A 22,395-nucleotide genomic window follows, 5' to 3' on the forward strand; every position below is an offset into this window, starting at 1 on the left:
TGGTCAGGATGGAGAACAGTGGTCAGGATGGAGAACAGTGGTCAGGATGGAGAACAGTGATCAGGATGGAGAACAGTGGTCAGGATGGAGAACAGTGATCAGGATGGAGAACAGGACAGAGAACATTGGCCTGATAGAGATCATACTAATAATATTGTATGGACAGATTCTAGATCAGCACTCGTACTCTGAGACACTTCAAAATAATTTATTTAACCTTTTAATTTAACTAGGCAAGTCCGTTAAGAACAAATTCTTATTTACAATGACGGCCAAACCCGGACGACGCTGGGCCAATTGTGCACCATCCTATGGGACTCCCAATCACGGCCGGATGTGATACTAAGTGGCTATGGGTCCAGGTTCTCACAAGCCAAAGCTCTGTGGAGTCGACGGTGTCTGTGAGACTTAGTATCTGAGGCATGAAGTCTCACTTGCCTGGCCCCGGTCTGGTCCGGATGCTCTGCCTTTGCTTCAGGGCGGGCGGGCGGGCGGGCAGACTGACTGACTGACTGACGGTACACTTCAGGCAGCACCCTGCCTTATAACAAGACGAGGGAGGCATAGGCAGAACAGACAGAGGGCCAGTACCAAAATGCTTCCTGTTCTCCTTAACTCCATGAAGATTTGACTTCCTATAGAAGTAGGTACGTCTCCTCCACGGTGCTTTTAATCAATCTAGTCATGTCAGATGAGATTAGTTACAAACTGTTTTTCAGGTACAGTTTTTGAATGGAGTCACGGTATTGTTGACTATTGCCAAGGATGTGATGTGATCTCAGTGGGGCAAGAGGAACAGGAAGTATCCCTTTAAGATACAGGAAGTACCCTTTTTATATTCTTCCCCCGGAGATGAGCTGAGTGGAGGACTCAGGACAGCTAGTCAGTACAGGGAGATGAGCTGAGTGGAGGACTCAGGACAGCTAGTCAGTACAGGGAGATGAGCTGAGTGGAGGACTCAGGACAGCTAGTCAGTCCTACAGGGAGATGAGCTGAGTGGAGGACTCAGGATAGCTAGTCAGTCATACAGGGAGATGAGCTGAGTGGAGGACTCAGGACAGCTAGTCAGTACAGGGAGATGAGCTGAGTGGAGGACTCAGGACAGCTAGTCAGTCCTACAGGGAGATGAGCTGAGTGGAGGACTCAGGATAGCTAGTCAGTACAGGGAGATGAGCTGAGTGGAGGACTCAGGACAGCTAGTCAGTACAGGGAGATGAGCTGAGTGGAGGACTCAGGATAGCTAGTCAGTACAGGGAGATGAGCTGAGTGGAGGACTCAGGATAGCTAGTCAGTCCTACAGGGAGATGAGCTGAGTGGAGGACTCAGGATAGCTAGTCAGTACAGGGAGATGAGCTGAGTGGAGGACTCAGGATAGCTAGTCAGTACAGGGAGATGAGCTGAGTGGAGGACTCAGGACAGCTAGTCAGTCCTACAGGGAGATGAGCTGAGTGGAGGACTCAGGATAGCTAGTCAGTCATACAGGGAGATGAGCTGAGTGGAGGACTCAGGACAGCTAGTCAGTACAGGGAGATGAGCTGAGTGGAGGACTCAGGACAGCTAGTCAGTCCTACAGGGAGATGAGCTGAGTGGAGGACTCAGGATAGCTAGTCAGTACAGGGAGATGAGCTGAGTGGAGGACTCAGGACAGCTAGTCAGTACAGGGAGATGAGCTGAGTGGAGGACTCAGGACAGCTAGTCAGTACAGGGAGATGAGCTGAGTGGAGGACTCAGGACAGCTAGTCAGTACAGGGAGATGAGCTGAGTGGAGGACTCAGGACAGCTAGTCAGTACAGGGAGATGAGCTGAGTGGAGGACTCAGGACAGCTAGTCAGTCCTACAGGGAGATGAGCTGAGTGGAGGACTCAGGACAGCTAGTCAGTACAGGGAGATGAGCTGAGTGGAGGACTCAGGACAGCTAGTCAGTACAGGGAGATGGGCTGAGTGGAGGACTCAGGATAGCTAGTCAGTCCTACAGGGAGATGAGCTGAGTGGAGGACTCAGGATAGCTAGTCAGTACAGGGAGATGAGCTGAGTGGAGGACTCAGGACAGCTAGTCAGTCCTACAGGGAGATGAGCTGAGTGGAGGACTCAGGATAGCTAGTCAGTACAGGGAGATGAGCTGAGTGGAGGACTCAGGATAGCTAGTCAGTCATACAGGGAGATGAGCTGAGTGGAGGACTCAGGACAGCTAGTCAGTACAGGGAGATGAGCTGAGTGGAGGACTCAGGACAGCTAGTCAGTCCTACAGGGAGATGAGCTGAGTGGAGGACTCAGGATAGCTAGTCAGTACAGGGAGATGAGCTGAGTGGAGGACTCAGGACAGCTAGTCAGTACAGGGAGATGAGCTGAGTGGAGGACTCAGGATAGCTAGTCAGTACAGGGAGATGAGCTGAGTGGAGGACTCAGGATAGCTAGTCAGTCCTACAGGGAGATGAGCTGAGTGGAGGACTCAGGATAGCTAGTCAGTACAGGGAGATGAGCTGAGTGGAGGACTCAGGATAGCTAGTCAGTACAGGGAGATGAGCTGAGTGGAGGACTCAGGACAGCTAGTCAGTCCTACAGGGAGATGAGCTGAGTGGAGGACTCAGGATAGCTAGTCAGTCATACAGGGAGATGAGCTGAGTGGAGGACTCAGGATAGCTAGTCAGTACAGGGAGATGAGCTGAGTGGAGGACTCAGGACAGCTAGTCAGTACAGGGAGATGAGCTGAGTGGAGGACTCAGGATAGCTAGTCAGTACAGGGAGATGAGCTGAGTGGAGGACTCAGGATAGCTAGTCAGTACAGGGAGATGAGCTGAGTGGAGGACTCAGGACAGCTAGTCAGTACAGGGAGATGAGCTGAGTGGAGGACTCAGGACAGCTAGTCAGTCCTACAGGGAGATGAGCTGAGTGGAGGACTCAGGATAGCTAGTCAGTACAGGGAGATGAGCTGAGTGGAGGACTCAGGATAGCTAGTCAGTCATACAGGGAGATGAGCTGAGTGGAGGACTCAGGACAGCTAGTCAGTACAGGGAGATGAGCTGAGTGGAGGACTCAGGACAGCTAGTCAGTCCTACAGGGAGATGAGCTGAGTGGAGGACTCAGGATAGCTAGTCAGTACAGGGAGATGAGCTGAGTGGAGGACTCAGGACAGCTAGTCAGTACAGGGAGATGAGCTGAGTGGAGGACTCAGGATAGCTAGTCAGTACAGGGAGATGAGCTGAGTGGAGGACTCAGGATAGCTAGTCAGTCCTACAGGGAGATGAGCTGAGTGGAGGACTCAGGATAGCTAGTCAGTACAGGGAGATGAGCTGAGTGGAGGACTCAGGATAGCTAGTCAGTACAGGGAGATGAGCTGAGTGGAGGACTCAGGACAGCTAGTCAGTCCTACAGGGAGATGAGCTGAGTGGAGGACTCAGGATAGCTAGTCAGTCATACAGGGAGATGAGCTGAGTGGAGGACTCAGGATAGCTAGTCAGTACAGGGAGATGAGCTGAGTGGAGGACTCAGGACAGCTAGTCAGTACAGGGAGATGAGCTGAGTGGAGGACTCAGGATAGCTAGTCAGTACAGGGAGATGAGCTGAGTGGAGGACTCAGGATAGCTAGTCAGTACAGGGAGATGAGCTGAGTGGAGGACTCAGGACAGCTAGTCAGTACAGGGAGATGAGCTGAGTGGAGGACTCAGGATAGCTAGTCAGTACAGGGAGATGAGCTGAGTGGAGGACTCAGGACAGCTAGTCAGTCCTACAGGGAGATGAGCTGAGTGGAGGACTCAGGACAGCTAGTCAGTCCTACAGGGAGATGAGCTGAGTGGAGGACTCAGGACAGCTAGTCAGTCCTACAGGGAGATGAGCTGAGTGGAGGACTCAGGACAGCTAGTCAGTACAGGGAGATGAGCTGAGTGGAGGACTCAGGACAGCTAGTCAGTACAGGGAGATGAGCTGAGTGGAGGACTCAGGACAGCTAGTCAGTCCTACAGGGAGATGAGCTGAGTGGAGGACTCAGGACAGCTAGTCAGTACAGGGAGATGAGCTGAGTGGAGGTCTCAGGACAGCTAGTCAGTACAGGGAGATGAGCTGAGTGGAGGACTCAGGATAGCTAGTCAGTCCTACAGGGAGATGAGCTGAGTGGAGGACTCAGGATAGCTAGTCAGTACAGGGAGATGAGCTGAGTGGAGGACTCAGGACAGCTAGTCAGTCCTACAGGGAGATGAGCTGAGTGGAGGACTCAGGATAGCTAGTCAGTACAGGGAGATGAGCTGAGTGGAGGACTCAGGACAGCTAGTCAGTACAGGGAGATGAGCTGAGTGGAGGACTCAGGATAGCTAGTCAGTACAGGGAGATGAGCTGAGTGGAGGACTCAGGATAGCTAGTCAGTACAGGGAGATGAGCTGAGTGGAGGACTCAGGACAGCTAGTCAGTCCTACAGGGAGATGAGCTGAGTGGAGGACTCAGGATAGCTAGTCAGTACAGGGAGATGAGCTGAGTGGAGGACTCAGGATAGCTAGTCAGTCCTACAGGGAGATGAGCTGAGTGGAGGACTCAGGACAGCTAGTCAGTCCTACAGGGAGATGAGCTGAGTGGAGGACTCAGGATAGCTAGTCAGTCGTACAGGGAGATGAGCTGAGTGGAGGACTCAGGATAGCTAGTCAGTAAATCAAATCAAATTTATTTATATAGCCCTTCGTACATCAGCTGATATCTCAAAGTGCTGTACAGAAACCCAGCCTAAAACCCCAAACAGTGAGCAATGCAGGTGAAGAAGCACGGTGGCTAGGAAAAACTCCCTAGAAAGGCCAAAACCTAGGAAGAAACCTAGAGAGGAACCAGGCTATGTGGGGTGGCCAGTCCTCTTCTGGCTGTGCCGGGTGGAGATTATAACAAAACATGGTCAAGATGTTCAAATGTTCATAAATGACCAGCATGGTCGAATAATAATAAGGCAGAATAGTTGAAACTGGAGCAGCAGCACAGTCAGGTGGACTGGGGACAGCAAAGAGTCATCATGTCAGGTATTCCTGGGGCATGGTCCTAGGGCTCAGGTCCTCCGAGAGAGAGAGAAAGAAAGAGAGAATTAGAGAGAGCATATGTGGGATGGCCAGTCCTCTTCTGGCTGTGCCGGGTGGAGATTATAACAGAACATGGCCAAGATGTTCAAATGTTCATAAATGATCAGCATGGTCGAATAATAATAAGGCAGAACAGTTGAAACTGGAGCAGCAGCACAGCCAGGTGGACTGGGGACAGCAAGGAGTCATCATGTCAGGTAGTCCTGGGGCATGGTCCTAGGGCTCAGGTCCTCCGAGAGAGAGAAAGAGAGAAGGAGAGAATTAGAGAACACACACTTAGATTCACACAGGACACCGAATAGGACAGGAGAAGTACTCCAGATATAACAAACTGACCCTAGCCCCCCGACACATAAACTACTGCAGCATAAATACTGGAGGCTGAGACAGTACAGGGAGATGAGCTGAGTGGAGGACTCAGGACAGCTAGTCAGTACAGGGAGATGAGCTGAGTGGAGGACTCAGGACAGCTAGTCAGTCCTACAGGGAGATGAGCTGAGTGGAGGACTCAGGACAGCTAGTCAGTCATACAGGGAGATGAGCTGAGTGGAGGACTCAGGACAGCTAGTCAGTTCTACAGGGAGATGAAGAACAGACTGATGATCCAGTCAGATCAACTGACAAGCCTGTACGACAACACACACACACACACACACACACACACACACACACACACACACACACACACACACACACACACACACACACACACACACACACACAGAGAGAGTACATTTGAATTGAAATCGAAAAGGAATGTGATGTATGCCTGTGTGTGTGTGTGTGTGTATGCCTGTGTGTGTGTGTGTGTGTCCAACAGTCATCAAAGCCCAAGGTGAGCATCCCTCTGTCTGCCATCGTGGAGGTGAGGACCACCATGCCCCTGGAGATGCCTGACAGAGACAACACCTTCGTCCTGAAGGTAAGGGTAAGAAACCATCACACAACACTACCCTGTCTTCTCCCTGTTCTACCACTCACAACACTACCCTGTCTTCTCTCTGTTCTACCACTCACAACACTACCCTGTCTTCTCCCTGTTCTACCACTCACAACACTACCCTGTCTTCTCCCTGTTCTACCACTCACAACATTACCCTGTCTTCTCTCTGTTCTACCACTCACAACATTACCCTGTCTTCTCCCTGTTCTACCACTCACAACACTACCCTGTCTTCTCCCTGTTCTACCACTCACAACACTACCCTGTCTTCTCCCTGTTCTACCACTCACAACACTACCCTGTCTTCTCCCTGTTCTACCACTCACAACACTACCCTGTCTTCTCCCTGTTCTACCACTCACAACACTACCCTGTCTTCTCTCTGTTCTGTTCTCTCACACTACCCTGTCTTCTCTCTGTTCTGTTCTCTTACACTACCCTGTCTTCTCCCTGTTCTCTCACACTACCCTGTCTTCTCTCTGTTCTGTTCTCTCACACTACCCTGTCTTCTCTCTGTTCTGTTCTCTCACACTACCCTGTCTTCTCTCTGTTCTGTTCTTTCTCACACTACCCTGTCTTCTCCCTGTTCTCTTTCACACTACCCTGTCTTCTCTCTGTTCTGTTCTCTCACACTACCCTGTCTTCTCCCTGTTCTCTCACACTACCCTGTCTTCTCTCTGTTCTGTTCTCTCACACTACCCTGTCTTCTCCCTGTTCTCTCACACTACCCTGTCTTCTCTCTGTTCTGTTCTTTCTCACACTACCCTGTCTTCTCCCTGTTCTCTTTCACACTACCCTGTCTTCTCTCTGTTCTGTTCTCTCACACTACCCTGTATTCTCCCTGTTCTCTCACACTACCCTGTCTTCTCTCTGTTCTGTTCTCTCTCACACTACCCTGTCTTCTCTCTGTTCTGTTCTCTCTCACACTACCCTGTCTTCTCTCTGTTCTGTTCTCTCACACTACCCTGTCTTCTCTCTGTTCTGTTCTTTCTCACACTACCCTGTCTTCTCCCTGTTCTACCACTCACAACACTACCCTGTCTTCTCTCTGTTCTGTTCTCTCACACTACCCTGTCTTCTCTCTGTTCTGTTCTCTTACACTACCCTGTCTTCTCCCTGTTCTCTCACACTACCCTGTCTTCTCCCTGTTCTCTCACACTACCCTGTCTTCTCTTTGTTCTGTTCTCTCACACTACCCTGTCTTCTCCCTGTTCTGTTCTTTCACACTACCCTGTCTTCTCTCTGTTCTGTTCTCTTACACTACCCTGTCTTCTCCCTGTTCTCTTTCACACTACCCTGTCTTCTCTCTGTTCTGTTCTCTCACACTACCCTGTCTTCTTTCTTTTCTGTTCTCTCACACTACCCTGTCTTCTCCCTGTTCTCTTTCACACTACCCTGTCTTCTCTCTGTTCTGTTCTCTCACACTACCCTGTCTTCTCTCTGTTCTGTTCTCTCACACTACCCTGTCTTCTCTCTCTTCTGTTCTCTCACACTACCCTGTCTTCTCTCTCTTCTGTTCTCTCACACTACCCTGTCTTCTCTCTGTTCTGTTCTTTCTCACACTACCCTGTCTTCTCCCTGTTCTCTCACACTACCCTTTCTTCTCTCTGTTCTGCTCTCTTTCACACTACCCTGTCTTCTCTCTGTTCTGTTCTCTTTCACACTACCCTGTCTTCTCTCTGTTCTGTTCTTTCTCACACTACCCTGTCTTCTCTCTGTTCTGTTCTTTCTCACACTACCCTGTCTTCTCTCTGTTCTACCTCTCACCACACTACCTTCTAGACATGAATACCTGACAAACCAAACTAACAGCTTACTTCTCTTTCTTGCAGTCTGTGCAGAAGTCTCTCTGTCTCCCCTCTGGACTCCCACAGTAACTGTTCTGTGGTTTGGTGTGTTTTCTCTCCACAGGTGGAAAATGGAGGTGAATATATCCTGGAGACCATCGACTCGCTGCAGAAAAACTCCTGGGTGTCTGACATCCAGGACTGCATGGACCCTGGGTAAATGGAGGGATAAATATTTACTGTTCACGAGGGGGGAACAGCACACAGCCATTAATCACCCTGTAAGAGTTTGACAGATCCCTCTCTCACACTCTGAGTTTTTCTGGTACAGTGAGTTTGTCTGTTCAGTCCAGGCATGTATTTAGACAGCCATAAACAGAGATACATTTTGTGTGTGTCCCTGTACATTTACCTGTGTGTGTGTGTGTGTGTGTGGCACAGGGACAGTGGAGATGACATTGAGCTGGCGTCATGTCCCCACGGCCAGGCGTCTAAAGAGTTCTCCATGGTGGCCTCCTGCAGCTGTGAGCTTCTGTCAGAGGGTGAGACAAACACACACACGCGCACGGACGGACATACACACACACACACACACACACATACACACATATAACCTAACCTCACACATTGCCTTTTGAGGGAAATGGATGTGCTGTCAATCTGGCTGCTGTGTAAGGTTGTCATGTATGTACAGTATCTTATAATGTTGTGTTTTTGTGTCCAAGGTGTTCATCGCACCCCTGAGAGGTCCTGTGGCTCCTTAGCAGAACTGTATAGCGCCCCCTCTGTCCGCTGTAGAGAACTACCCTTCACCCAGCACCCTTCCCATGTCCCCCTGGAGCGCTTCCTCCAGTCCCCAGAGGCCCAGGGGAAAAGCCCCGCCACAGGTAAAGGGAACAGAATGGTGCTTGCAACGCGAGGCTGGTGGGTTCAGTTCCCGTTGGTCACCCTTAGGTAAACTGTCTCTTTGGATGAAATCAGGGGTGAAGGTAAGACAGCAGCACAGACAGAAGGGGAAACCCAGACATGTCACAGGGGGGCTGTAAAGCTGAAGCATCCATTTTTAGAAAGTTTCCTCACCACCAAATATGGTAGTGAGAGGAAGTTCACTCACCACCAAATATGATATCCCGCGCCAGTAGGACCCCGCGAGCTCGTGCCAGTAGGACCCCGCGAGCTCGTGCCAGTAGGACCCCGCGAGCTCGTGCCAGTAGGACCCCGCTAGCTCGCTCCAGTAGGATCTCGCTAGCTCGCTCCAGTAGGACCCCGCTAGCTCGTTCCAGTAGGATCTCGCTAGCTCGTTCCAGTAGGACCCCGCTAGCTCGTTCCAGTAGGATCTCGCTAGCTCGTTCCAGTAGGATCTCGCTAGCTCGTTCCAGTAGGATCTCGCTAGCTTGTTCCAGTAGGATCTCGCTAGCTCGTTCCAGTAGGACCCCGCTAGCTCGCTCCAGTAGGACCCCGCTGGCTCATGCTTGGCTCTGCCCGCCTGCTTGCTATGATTAATTTGCTCCCACTGTAAATGACACAGATGAACTATCTTGGGTTGGTCATAAATATGTTTGGTGGTTCGGTACAAAATAAATAGTGAGGGTACTCCGTACCGGTAAAACATTAGCCAATCACAATAATTACAACAAAATGTCCAGAACTGTAGGCTATCGCCACTTTTTATCATTACCACATGTCAGAGGAATGACACACGGGTGAATGGACTTTAACAGGTGGTGTAGTCTTCGCTCCAAAATGTGTTGTGGTTCGACGAGAACACGGACATTTATCCAAGGCAGAGATGAGCGGCCGACACTGAGAGGCGTGCGGACAGCTGTGGACGCATAAATTCTGGCCTAATGACATTCGTCAAATGTCATGACACTTTGTGATGTTTTGTGTACCAGATGTCTCGTTCCATTCACCAGTGTTTGGAGGCTGGAGATGTGTTGTTAGTGGATGAACGTGAGCGGCCTAGTGAATGAGTCCTTTTTGAAGTGGTAGTTTGACAATCAGATTAAAACATCATGACGGGTTGTGTTTATGCCACAATAAAAGGTTTTAAATGTTTGAAAAGTTAAATTACAACTAGCTCCATAGAGATCCTATTGATAGGGATTCTATGATTAGGCCCGTAACACTCATGGCCCGTAAGTGCGTGCACATATAGCAGGTAACCCTGGATACGTGTCTGCTAAATGACATATCCTTATTATACCCCGAGTGTACAAAACATTCCATGACAGACTGACCAGGTGAATCCAGGTGAAAGCTGTGATCCCTTATTGATGTCACTTGTTAAATCCACTTCAATCAGTGTAGATGAACGGGAGGAGACGGGTTAAAGAATGATTTTTAAGCTTTGAGACAATTGAGACATTGATTGTGTATGTGTGCCATTCAGAGGGTGAATGGACAAGACAAAATATTGAAGTGTGTTTTTGATTGGGGTATGATAGTAGGTGCCAGGCACACTGGTTTGAGTGTGTCAAGAACTGCAACTGCTGGGTTTTTCTCCCTGTTCTGTTTCCTCTGCATGTCAAGAATGGTCCACCACCCAAAGGACATCCAACCAACTTGACACAAATGTGGGAAGCATTGGAGTCAACATAGGCCAGCATCCCTGTGGAACTCTTTCCACACCTTGTAGAGTCAACATGGGCCAGCATCCCTGTGGAACTCTTTCCACACCTTGTAGAGTCAACATGGGCCAGCATCCCTGTGGAACTCTTTCCACACCTTGTAGAGTCAACATGGGCCAGCATCCCTGTGGAACTCTTTCGATACCTTGTAGAGTCAACATGGGCCAGCATCCCTGTGGAACTCTTTCGATACCTTGTAGAGTCAACATGGGCCAGCATCCCTGTGGAACTCTTTAGACACCTTGTAGAGTCAACATGGGCCAGCATCCCTGTGGAACTCTTTCGATACCTTGTAGAGTCAACATGGGCCAGCATCCCTGTGGAACTCTTTCGATACCTTGTAGAGTCAACATGGGCCAGCATCCCTGTGGAACTCTTTCGATACCTTGTAGAGTCAACATGGGCCAGCATCCCTGTGGAACTCTTTCGATACCTTGTAGAGTCAACATGGGCCAGCATCCCTGTGGAACTCTTTCGATACCTTGTAGAGTCAACATGGGCCAGCATCCCTGCGGAACTCTTTCGGTACCTTGTAGAGTCAACATGGGCCAGCATCCCTGTGGAACTCTTTCGATACCTTGTAGAGTCAACATGGGCCAGCATCCCTGCGGAACTCTTTCGATACCTTGTAGAGTCAACATGGGCCAGCATCCCTGTGGAACTCTTTCGATACCTTGTAGAGTCAACATGGGCCAGCATCCCTGTGGAACTCTTTAGACACCTTGTAGAGTCAACATGTGCCAGCATCCCTGTGGAACTCTTTCGACACCTTGTAGAGTCAACTTGGGCCAGCATCCCTGCGGAACTCTTTCGATACCTTGTAGAGTCAACATGGGCCAGCATCCCTGTGGAACTCTTTCCACACCTTGTCCACGCCCCGACAAATGGAGGCTGTTCTGAGGGCAAAAAGGGGCCGCAACTCAATATCAATAAGGTCTACCTTTTTATCATGTGATCTCTCATCTTTGTCTCCTCCCTTCAGGGGTTCTAGGTGACGGGGCGACTGAGGCGGAGGCAGAACCCAGCCTGGCGGAGTACCCATGGTTCCACGGGACATTGTCACGCGTGCGTGCTGCCCAACTGGTGCTGGCGGGTGGAGCTAGGAGCCACGGGCTGTTTGTGATTCGCCAAAGCGAGACGCGCCCGGGAGAGTACGTCCTCACCTTTAACTTCCAGGGCAAAGCTAAGGTGAGCCAATCACAGAAAGGGAAACACCAAGGTCAGCCATTTGCAGACAGGGCAAGGTCAGCCAATCGCAGGCGGTTTACCTATACCTTCTCCCCTTCACATGCACTGATCTTCAAACATAAGATGCCAACTGAAGGATTTGCTTTCAGGAAACAGGACAGGTTGCTGACAGACTATTGAGAATGTCCCTGTTTAGCCCAGACTTAAGTACTGGTGTGGATATTATGGGCATGCACACTGTATAGTGGGCTAGGCCAAATCCCAAATGGACCCCTACGCACTTGTGGAGATCTGAGAGGATTTGATTGGTATAAGCAATATGGTGTAACTTCTACCTGCTTCCCTCCTCACTACTCCTCTCTATTCCTCACTCACCTCTCTACTCCTCTCTACTCACCTCTCTACTCCTCACTCACCTCTCTACTCCTCACTACTCCTCTCTATTCCTCACTCACCTCTCTACTCCTCTCTACTCCTCACTCACCTCTCTACTCCTCTCTACTCCTCACTACTCACCTCTCTACTCCTCACTCACCTCTCTACTCCTCTCTACTCACCTCTCTACTCCTCACTCACCTCTCTACTCCTCTCTACTCACCTCTCTACTCCTCACTCACCTCTCTACTCCTCTCTACTCACCTCTCTACTCCTCACTCACCTCTCTACTCCTCACTCACCTCACTACTCCTCACTCACCTCTACTCCTCTCTACTCACCTCTACTCCTCTCTACTCCTCTCTACTCACCTCTACTCCTCTCTACTCACCTCTCTACTCCTCTCTACTCCTCACTACTCCTCACTCACCTCTGTACTCCTCTCTACTCACCTCTCTACTCCTCTCTACTCACCTCTACTCCTCTCTACTCACCTCTCTACTCCTCTCTACTCCTCACTACTCCTCACTCACCTCTCTACTCCTCTCTACTCACCTCTCTACTCCTCACTCACCTCTCTACTCCTCACTCACCTCACTACTCCTCACTCACCTCTACTCCTCTCTACGCACCTCTACTCCTCTCTACTCCTCTCTACTCACCTCTACTCCTCTCTACTCACCTCTCTACTCCTCTCTACTCCTCACTACTCCTCACTCACCTCTCTACTCCTCTCTACTCCTCTCTACTCACCTCTCTACTCCTCTCTACTCACCTCTACTCCTCTCTACTCACCTCTCTACTCCTCACTACTCACCCCTCTACTCCTCTCTACTCACCTCTCTACTCCTCTCTACTCCTCACTACTCCTCACTCACCTCTGTACTCCTCTCTACTCACCTCTCTACTCACCTCTCTACTCACCTCTCTACTCCTCACTACTCCTCTCTACTCACCTCTCTACTCACCTCTCTACTCACCTCTCTACTCTCCTCTCTACTCACCTCTCTACTCACCTCTACTCCTCTCTACTCCTCTCTACTCACCTCTCTACTCACCTCTCTACTCACCTCTCTACTCCTCTCTACACCTCTACTCCTCTCTACTCACCTCTCTACTCCTCTCTACTCCTCACTACTCCTCACTCACCTCTGTACTCCTCTCTACTCACCTCTCTACTCACCTCTCTACTCACCTCTACTCCTCTCTACTCCTCACTCACCTCTGTACTCCTCTCTACTCACCTCTCTACTCACCTCTCTACTCACCTCTACTCCTCTCTACTCACCTCTCTACTCACCTCTCTACTCACCTCTCTACTCACCTCTCTACTCCTCTCTACTCCTCACTACTCCTCACTCACCTCTGTACTCCTCTCTACTCACCTCTCTACTCACCTCTCTACTCACCTCTACTCCTCTCTACTCACCTCTCTACTCACCTCTCTACTCCTCTCTACACCTCTACTCCTCTCTACTCACCTCTCTACTCTCTACTCCTCACTACTCCTCACTCACCTCTGTACTCCTCTCTACTCACCTCTCTACTCACCTCTCTACTCACCTCTCTACTCCTCACTACTCCTCTCTACTCACCTCTCTACTCACCTCTCTACTCACCTCTCTACTCCTCTCTACTCCTCTCTACACCTCTCTACTCACCTCTCTACTCACCTCTCTACTCCTCTCTACACATCTACTCACCTCTCCTCCTCTCTACTCACCTCTCCTCCTCTCTACTCACCTCTCCTCCTCTCTACTCACCTCTCCTCCTCTCTACTCACCTCTCTACACATCTACTCCTCTCTACTCCTCTCTACTCACCTCTCTACTCCTCTCTCACCTCTCTACTCCTCTCTCACCTCTCTACTCCTCTCTACTCCTCACTCACCTCTCCCTTCCCCTCTCTCACCTCTCTACTCCTCACTCACCTCTCCCTTCCCCTCTCACCTCTACTCCTCTCTACTCCTCACTCACCTCTCCCTTCCCCTCTCTCACCTCTCTACTCCTCTCTACTCCTCACTCACCTCTCCCTTCCCCTCTCTACTCCTCACTCACCTCTCTCTTCCCCTCTCTCACCTCTCTACTCCTCTCTACTCCTCACTCACCTCTCCCTTCCCCTCTCTACTCCTCACTCACCTCTCTCTTCCCCTCTCTCACCTCTCTACTCTTCTCTACTCCTCACTCACCTCTCCCTTCCCCTCTCTACTCCTCACTCACCTCTCTCTTCCCCTCTCTCACCTCTCTACTCCTCTCTCTATTCTTCCCCTTCTACTTATTTTTAACCTCTTATTTTCCCTCTCTCTCTTACATTAATGTACAGGAGTGTTATAAGTGGAACTTTATATTACTCACGATTCCCCCCCGCTCCCCTTCTCCTCCTCTCTCTCCTCCTCTCTCTTCCCCCCTCTCTCTCCTCCTCTCTCTTCCCCCCTCTCTCTCCTCCTCTCTCTTCCCCCCCTCTCTCCTCTTCCCCCCTCTCCCCCCTCTCTCTCCTCTTCCCCCCTCTCCCCCCTCTCTCTCCTCTTCCCCCCAGCACCTGCGTCTGTCGGTGAATGGTAACGGTCAGTGTCATGTTCATCATCTGTGGTTCCACACCGTGTCAGATATGCTCAGGCACTTCCATGCCCACCCCATTCCTCTGGAGTCAGGGGGCTCCGCTGACATCACACTGCGTTCCTACGTACAAGTACAGGGTACCCCCACAGGTACGCCCAACACACACACCCCCCCACAGGTACACCCAACACACACACACCCCCCCCACAGGTACGGCCAACACACACACACCACCCCACAGGTACGACCAACACACACACACTCCCCCACAGGTACGGCCAAACCACACACACAACCCCCAAAGGTACGGCCAACACACACACAACCCCCAAAGGTACGGCCAACACACACACAACCCCCAAAGGTACGGCCAACACACACACAACCCCCAAAGGTACGGCCAACACACACACAACCCCCACAGGTACGGCCAACACACACACACACCCCCACAGGTACGGCCAAACCACACACACACCCCCACAGGTACGGCCAACACACACACACACCCCCACAGGTACGGCCAACACACACACACACACACACACGCACACACGCACACAGGTACACCACACACACACACACACCTCTAAACATGAACAACAGGTTTATATACACTGCTCAAAAAAATAAAGGGAACACTTAAACAACACAATGTGACTCCAAGTCAATCACACTTCTGTGAAATCAAACTGTGCGGTTGGCCCTGGGTTCCTCCTAATGCAAGACAATGCTAGACCTCATGTGGCTGGAGTGTGTCAGCAGTTCCTGCAAGAGGAAGGCATTGATGCTATGGACTGGCCCGCCCGTTCCACAGACCTGAATCCAATTGAGCACACCTGGGACATCATGTCTTGCTCCATCCACCAACGCCACGTTGCACCACAGACTGTCCAGGAGTTGGCGGATGCTTTAGTCCAGGTCTGGGAGGAGATCCCTCAGGAGACCATCCGCCACCTCATCAGGAGCATGACCAGGCGTTGTAGGGAGGTCATACAGGCACGTGGAGGCCACACACACTACTGAGCCTCATTTTGACTTGTTTTAAGGACATTACATCAAAGTTGGATCAGCCTGTAGTGTGTTTTTCCACTTTAATTTTGTGTGACTCCAAATCCAGACCTCCATGGGTTGATACATTTGATTTCCATTGATAATTTTTGTGTGATTTTGTTGTCAGCACATTCAACTATGTAAAGAAAAAAGTATTTAATAAGAATATTTCATTAATTCAGATCTAGGATGTGTTCCCTTTATTTTTTTGAGCAGAGTATATTGTAACGACCCTGGGTTTATAAGCGCGGAAATCGACTCTGCAGTTTGAGCTTTTACGGCACAGTGGATACCGCGTCAGACCTCGGGGTCGAGGGTTCGAGACCTGCTCCCTGCCTGACGTCTCGACCTGCTCCCTGTCTGACGTCTCGACCTGCTCCCTGCCTGACGTCTCGACCTGCTCCCTGCCTGACGTCTCGACCTGCTCCCTGCCTGACGTCTCGACCTGCTCCCTGCCTGACGTCTCGACCTGCTCCCTGCCTGACGTCTCGACCTGCTCCCTGCCTGACGTCTCGACCTGCTCCCTGCCTGACGTCTCGACCTGCTCCCTGTCTGACCTCTCGACCTGCTCCCTGCCTGACGTCTCGACCTGCTCCCTGCCTGACGTCTCGACCTGCTCCCTGCCTGACGTCTCGACCTGCTCCCTGCCTGACGTCTCGACCTGCTCCCTGTCTGACGTCTCGACCTGCTCCCTGCCTGACGTCTCGACCTGCTCCCTGCCTGACGTCTCGACCTGCTCCCTGCCTGACGTCTCGACCTGCTCCCTGCCTGACGTCTCGACCTGCTCCCTGCCTGACGTCTCGACCTGCTCCCTGTCTGACCTCTCGACCTGCTCCCTGCCTGACGTCTCGACCTGCTCCCTGCCTGACGTCTCGACCTGCTCCCTGCCTGACGTCTCGACCTGCTCCCTGCCTGACGTCTCGACCTGCTCCCTGTCTGACGTCTCGACCTGCTCCCTGCCTGACCTGCTCCCTGCCTCGACCTCTCGACCTGCTCCCTGCCTCGACCTGCTCCCTGTCTGACGTCTCGACCTGCTCCCTGTCTGACAGCTCGACCTGCTCCCTGTCTGACGTCTCGACCTGCTCCCTGTCTGACGTCTCGACCTGCTCCCTGTCTGACCTCTCGACCTGCTCCCTGCCTCGACCTGCTCCCTGTCTGACGTCTCGACCTGCTCCCTGCCTGACCTGCTCCCTGCCTCGACCTCTCGACCTGCTCCCTGCCTCGACCTGCTCCCTGTCTGACGTCTCGACCTGCTCCCTGTCTGACGTCTCGACCTGCTCCCTGTCTGACGTCTCGACCTGCTCCCTGTCTGGCGTCTCGACCTGCTCCCTGTCTGACAGCTCGACCTGCTCCCTGTCTGACAGCTCGACCTGCTCCCTGTCTGACGTCTCGACCTGCTCCCTGTCTGACGTCTCGACCTGCTCCCTGTCTGACCTCTCGACCTGCTCCCTGCCTCGACCTGCTCCCTGTCTGACGTCTCGACCTGCTCCCTGTCTGACGTCTCGACCTGCTCCCTGTCTGACGTCTCGACCTGCTCCCTGTCTGACAGCTCGACCTGCTCCCTGCCTGACGTCTCGACCTGCTCCCTGTCTGACCTCTCGACCTGCTCCCTGCCTCGACCTGCTCCCTGTCTGACGTCTCGACCTGCTCCCTGTCTGACGTCTCGACCTGCTCCCTGTCTGACGTCTCGACCTGCACCCTGTCTGACGTCTCGACCTGCTCCCTGCCTCGACCTGCTCCCTGTCTGACGTCTCGACCTGCTCCCTGTCTGACGTCTCGACCTGCTCCCTGTCTGACGTCTCGACCTGCTCCCTGTCTGACGTCTCGACCTGCTCCCTGTCTGACCTCTCGACCTGCTCCCTGTCTGACCTCTCGACCTGCTCCCTGTCTGACGTCTCGACCTGCTCCCTGCCTCGACCTGCTCCCTGTCTGACGTCTCGACCTGCTCCCTGTCTGACGTCTCGACCTGCTCCCTGCCTCGACCTGCTCCCTGTCTGACGTCTCGACCTGCTCCCTGTCTGACCTCTCGACCTGCTCCCTGTCTGACGTCGCGACCTGCTCCCTGCCTCGACCTGCTCCCTGTCTGACGTCTCGACCTGCTCCCTGTCTGACGTCTCGACCTGCTCCCTGCCTCGACCTGCTCCCTGTCTGACGTCTCGACCTGCTCCCTGTCTGACGTCTCGACCTGCTCCCTGTCTGACGTCTCGACCTGCTCCCTGTCTGACGTCTCGACCTGCTCCCTGCCTGACGTCTCGACCTGCTCCCTGCCTGACGTCTCGACCTGCTCCCTGCCTCGACCTGCTCCCTGTCTGACGTCTCGACCTGCTCCCTGTCTGACGTCTCGACCTGCTCCCTGTCTGACATCTCGACCTGCTCCCTGCTGTTTCATTACAATATATATACTCTAAAGCTCTCTTAACTGGTCCAATGTTGAGAACGTCCTTCTAGAAACAGTTTGTCATTTATGATCAGTTTGGACAGACCCTGGGTAGCTCTGTCTGACCCTTGTTATTAAAGAGGACAGTCTGACGTCTGGCTGGAAACAACCACATCGTTCGGTCCAGTGAATCGCTTGGGAAAAAGTCAGCAACCTTTCAGTGGGATGACCTCAGACTGATGTTTTCCTCAGTCTTAACGATTTTAACTAGATGTTTTAACCAGTGACCAGCCCCCCCCCCCACCCCAACCCCCACCGCACCCCACCCACTCGCCTGGCAGGGGATGAATGCCCTCCTGTGCATAGGGAGAGAGAGGGCGGTGATTTATACAACAGGCCCAGCCTCAGGCCCCAACCCAACACTCACAAAGAGACCCTCTGTTTCCCCCGGGCGCACACACACACAGTGAGTGGGTTGTTGGTCGAGCGTGTAAAAAGCGTAATTGATAGACGTTGCTCGGCCGTGTTTTCATCAGTGGCACCACTGTTGTTGTCCCAAGAGAGGTGACGGTATAGAAGGTCGTCAACACTTTAACTTGTGTTTTATGTTTGGCCTTTTTGATGAAAGGTACTTTGATAAAACAAACTGTATCAGGCCTCTTAACACTGCTCTTTTCTTACAGACAGATATCCCGTCTCTCTCTACTGCTCTCACACAGATGTGACCGTGCCTCAGCTCCCAACCCCACCCAGGGACCAAGGCTGCTGGACTGACCCAACCCTTCACCTCCCCGGGTTCTCGCTGCCGGCAGGGCCCCCCTCCGACACCCCGATATCATCCAGCTCCTCATCCTCGCCCATCGCCTTTCCTTCCCACTCCCGTGGTGAGCCAGGCAGCGTAGGAGGAGGAGGCGAGGGGCTGGTTAGCAGGAGCAACAGCTCAGAACGTCTGTTAGATCCCTCTAGTGGTGCCTCGGACGACTACCAAGAGACAGATGGAACACGCAGGGCCAGAGCTGTGGAGAACCAGTACTCCTTCTACTGAGACTGGGCGCAACCAAACCGGGAGCTGTCATTGGCTGAGACACAGGACGTACAGGGATTTGGACTAAATAGGTGAAATGTCATGGATGGCTGGGGAGTGTGGATGGACATGGATCACTCATTATCTTGTTTATTTGATTGTTTGTGTTCTAAGAGATGTCCTGTTTCTCCAATGTGTGTCTGTGTCCAGTTCACCGCTGGCTCTGTGGCCACACTCATCAGCTGACATTAAGGATATGAAAAAACAGATGATTTAGTCTTGAGTGTGAGGAGAAAGAGAGGGAGGGATGAATGAAGACAGCGGGAGGGATGGGATGGATGAGGAGAGGGATGGATGGATGGAGGAGGAGAGAGGGGGAGAGTGATGGATGGATGGAGGAGGAGAGAGAGAGAGAGAGGGATGACGGATGGATGGAGGAGAGAGGGATGGATGGATGGAGGGAGAAAGAGAGGGTTGGGATGGAGGGATGGATGGAGAGATGGGATGGATGGATGAAGAAGGAGAGCGAGAGAGAGAGACAGGGATGGAGACACAGGGATGGATGGAGAGAGACAGGGATGGTGGAGCGAGATAGAGGAAGTGGCCCAGTGGAGGTTTTGATTCACTTCACCAGACCACTTCCTGTCTGCCCTACCCACAATTCCCTAGGAACAAAGCCTCTGTCACCGCCCTGCTAAGTAACCAGAGCTGAAGCTACCCTACCTAAATGGTTTTCCTCCCCAGGCCCTCTTGAGCATATCGCTAATGTTTGTGAAGCTGCTTCTCGTCTGTCCCGGATATCCTCACTGTCCCCAAGGGGAGTTACAAGTTCAACCCGCTTTCTTTTCCTATAGCTTTGCCAAAATGAATGGTAACATCAGTAATAGTAATGGGTGTGTTAGTGTTATTTGAGATGTTCTCAGTGTACCGGCAAAAGGTCCTAGTGCTTGTCAGTTACACAGCACTTTAGTCATATGATGTGATTATTGGCAGTGATGACCTCAGGTCAAGGTGATAAATTATGCAGGGTTGGGGTCATTTTGATTCTAGTCCATTCAGAAAGTAAACCAAATTCCAATTCCACATTGTCCTCTTGAAAAGCAATAAAGAGAATTGGAATCTCAGTGTACTTCCTGAATTGACTGGAATTTCAATGGAATTGACCCCAACCCTGAAAACATGATCCACATCTCCACCTTCCCGAACACAGCTCAGCATTCCAGCTCACATATCAACATGGTGCAGCCGGTACCATTTTCACATTGAAGGCTGCTACTGTAATTCAGTCAAATTCAATGCATAATATTCAACATGTTTAGTTTCCACGGATCTATGGACGGTTGTTGATGGGGACAATCCAGAATATACTGTAAGGGGTATCTTCCATATAGACACAAAGGTGCTGTACGATGGCAAGCACCTCCAAGACAACTGTTTGAAAGCCATGCAATAGTGATATGATCAGCTATATCAGAGGATTGTTCTGGCTGACGTCTATGGGTTTGACTAACCTCTTGTTGTTTCCTTAACCTGGTCTTATACCGCCCCTTTATGTGATGGTTTTCTGTCTGAGGTATCATATAATTTCCAGACACCTGAAGACTTGACTCATTTTAAACATTGGTTTGGAACAATCTAAAGAACTGGTTGATTATGGAATTAGAATACAGGAAAACCAGCTGAAACAGGGGGACTTGGTGACCATAGTTTAGGGGACTTGGCGACCGTAGTTTAGGGGACTTGGCGACCGTAGTTTGGGGGACTTGGCGACCGTAGATTGGGGGACTTGGCGACCATAGTTTAGGGACTTGGCGACCGTAGTTTGGGTTTAGGGGACTTGGCGACCGTAGTTTAGGGGACTTGTCGACCGTAGTTTAGGGGACTTGGTGACCGTAGTTTGGGGGACTTGACGACCGTAGTTTAGGGGACTTGGCGACCGTAGATTGGGGGACTTGGCGACCATAGTTTAGGGACTTGGCGACCGTAGTTTGGGTTTAGGGGACTTGGCGACCGTAGTTTAGGGGACTTGTCGACCGTAGTTTAGGGGACTTGGCGACCGTAGTTTGGGGGACTTGACGACCGTAGTTTAGGGGACTTGGCGACCGTAGATTGGGGGATTTGGCGAATTTAGATTGGGGGACTTGGCGACCGTAGATTGGGGGACTTGGCGACCGTAGATTGGGGGACTTGGCGACCGTAGATTGGGGGACTTGGCGACCGTAGTTTGGGGGTTTTGGCGACCGTAGTTTGGGGGACTTGACGACCGTAGATTGGGGGACTTGACGACCGTAGTATGGGGGACTTGACGACCGTAGTTTGGGGGACTTGACGACCGTAGATTGGGGGACTTGGCGACCGTAGATTGGGGGACTTGGCGACCGTAGATTGGGGGACTTGGCGACCGTAGATTGGGGGACTTGGCGACCGTAGTTTGGGGGACTTGGCGACCGTAGTTTGGGGGACTTGGCGACCGTAGTTTGGGGGACTTGGCGACCGTAGTTTGGGGGACTTGGCGACTGTAGTTTGGGGGACTTGGCGACCGTAGTTTGGGGGACTTAGTGCCACATCCTGGCACTGCTGCATGGTGAAGTCTAGGGGCAGGGGCCTACGGGAAGGACCTAGGACTGTACAGTAGTTCCTAGATGGTCATGCTAGGACAGAATCGGCAACAGGTTTGTATTAAAACAGCATTTTGTAATTAGTCCTGTCTAGCATAGGGCAACGTTCGTTGTCACCATAATGGCCATATCAGACTGACAGGAGGAGGGATGAGGGGAGGGGAAGGGCAGTTCATGGTAAATGTGCCAATTAAAATAGTATTTTTTTTTTTAAGAGTATTTATTCCTCAGCTGTTGTAAATTACATTTTCCTACCGAGTCTTATTGATGGCATTCTTCATTGTTCTCAGTGCAACCAGTGAGTCACAGCAGACTTGGTCACATATCAGAGGCTAGTGCCGGACCGGTGTCCTCTTCATTTGACTTAACATGTAGTGTTGATTTATGTTGTCTGGCTGAGTTTAAGAGTCTGTGCAATTTTGTACTGAGTGATGTACTTGACATAACTTTATATTTCTGTGAATAAAACTTGAGCAAACTGTTATTATGAACATCATGTCTTCTGTTTCTAAGCCACCCACAAGACATTTGATCAAGCACCAACCCCGATCACAACATATTGAATTGAACACTGCTCAGCACTTCATGAGAATAGGTTTGGTTTTACTGATGGACAACAGAGATCTCTAGTGGACAAAAGCTGTTCTTGCTGACTAGTCTCCTAGGTAGACAGGTTGCAGAGACTCCTGCACTACTGCAGAGGCAGAGACTCCTGCACCACTGCAGAGACAGAGATTCCTGCATTTGGAAAGTATTCAGACCCATTGATTTTTTAAAAACATTTTCTTAAGTTA

At 51.5% G+C, this 22,395-nt stretch overlaps 1 protein-coding gene across 4 annotated transcripts in view; it reads left to right on the forward strand.

Annotated features, from left to right (window-relative positions):
• The window catches only part of LOC110508074 (SH2B adapter protein 2), a 36,275-nt gene extending 14,190 nt beyond the window's left edge, over positions 1-22,085 (forward strand). The window contains exons 3-9 of one of the 4 annotated variants that reach the window (XM_036965650.2): positions 5,869-5,976; positions 7,903-7,994; positions 8,220-8,320; positions 8,504-8,665; positions 11,391-11,596; positions 14,507-14,678; positions 18,643-22,085. In XM_036965650.2, coding sequence (XP_036821545.1) covers positions 5,869-5,976; positions 7,903-7,994; positions 8,220-8,320; positions 8,504-8,665; positions 11,391-11,596; positions 14,507-14,678; positions 18,643-19,004 — 1,203 coding nt within the window. In that variant the 3' untranslated portion in view covers positions 19,005-22,085. The remainder of the gene's footprint in view (positions 1-5,868; positions 5,977-7,902; positions 7,995-8,219; positions 8,321-8,503; positions 8,666-11,390; positions 11,597-14,506; positions 14,679-18,642) is intronic. The other 3 variants (XM_090224089.1, XM_090224088.1, XM_090224090.1) reach the window with 3 other exon arrangements.
• Positions 22,086-22,395: the final 310 nt, after the last annotated feature.

This window comes from Oncorhynchus mykiss, chromosome 27, assembly GCF_057628025.1.
Source record: "Oncorhynchus mykiss isolate SJ-2025 chromosome 27, ASM5762802v1, whole genome shotgun sequence".
Classification (NCBI taxonomy): domain Eukaryota; kingdom Metazoa; phylum Chordata; class Actinopteri; order Salmoniformes; family Salmonidae; genus Oncorhynchus; species Oncorhynchus mykiss.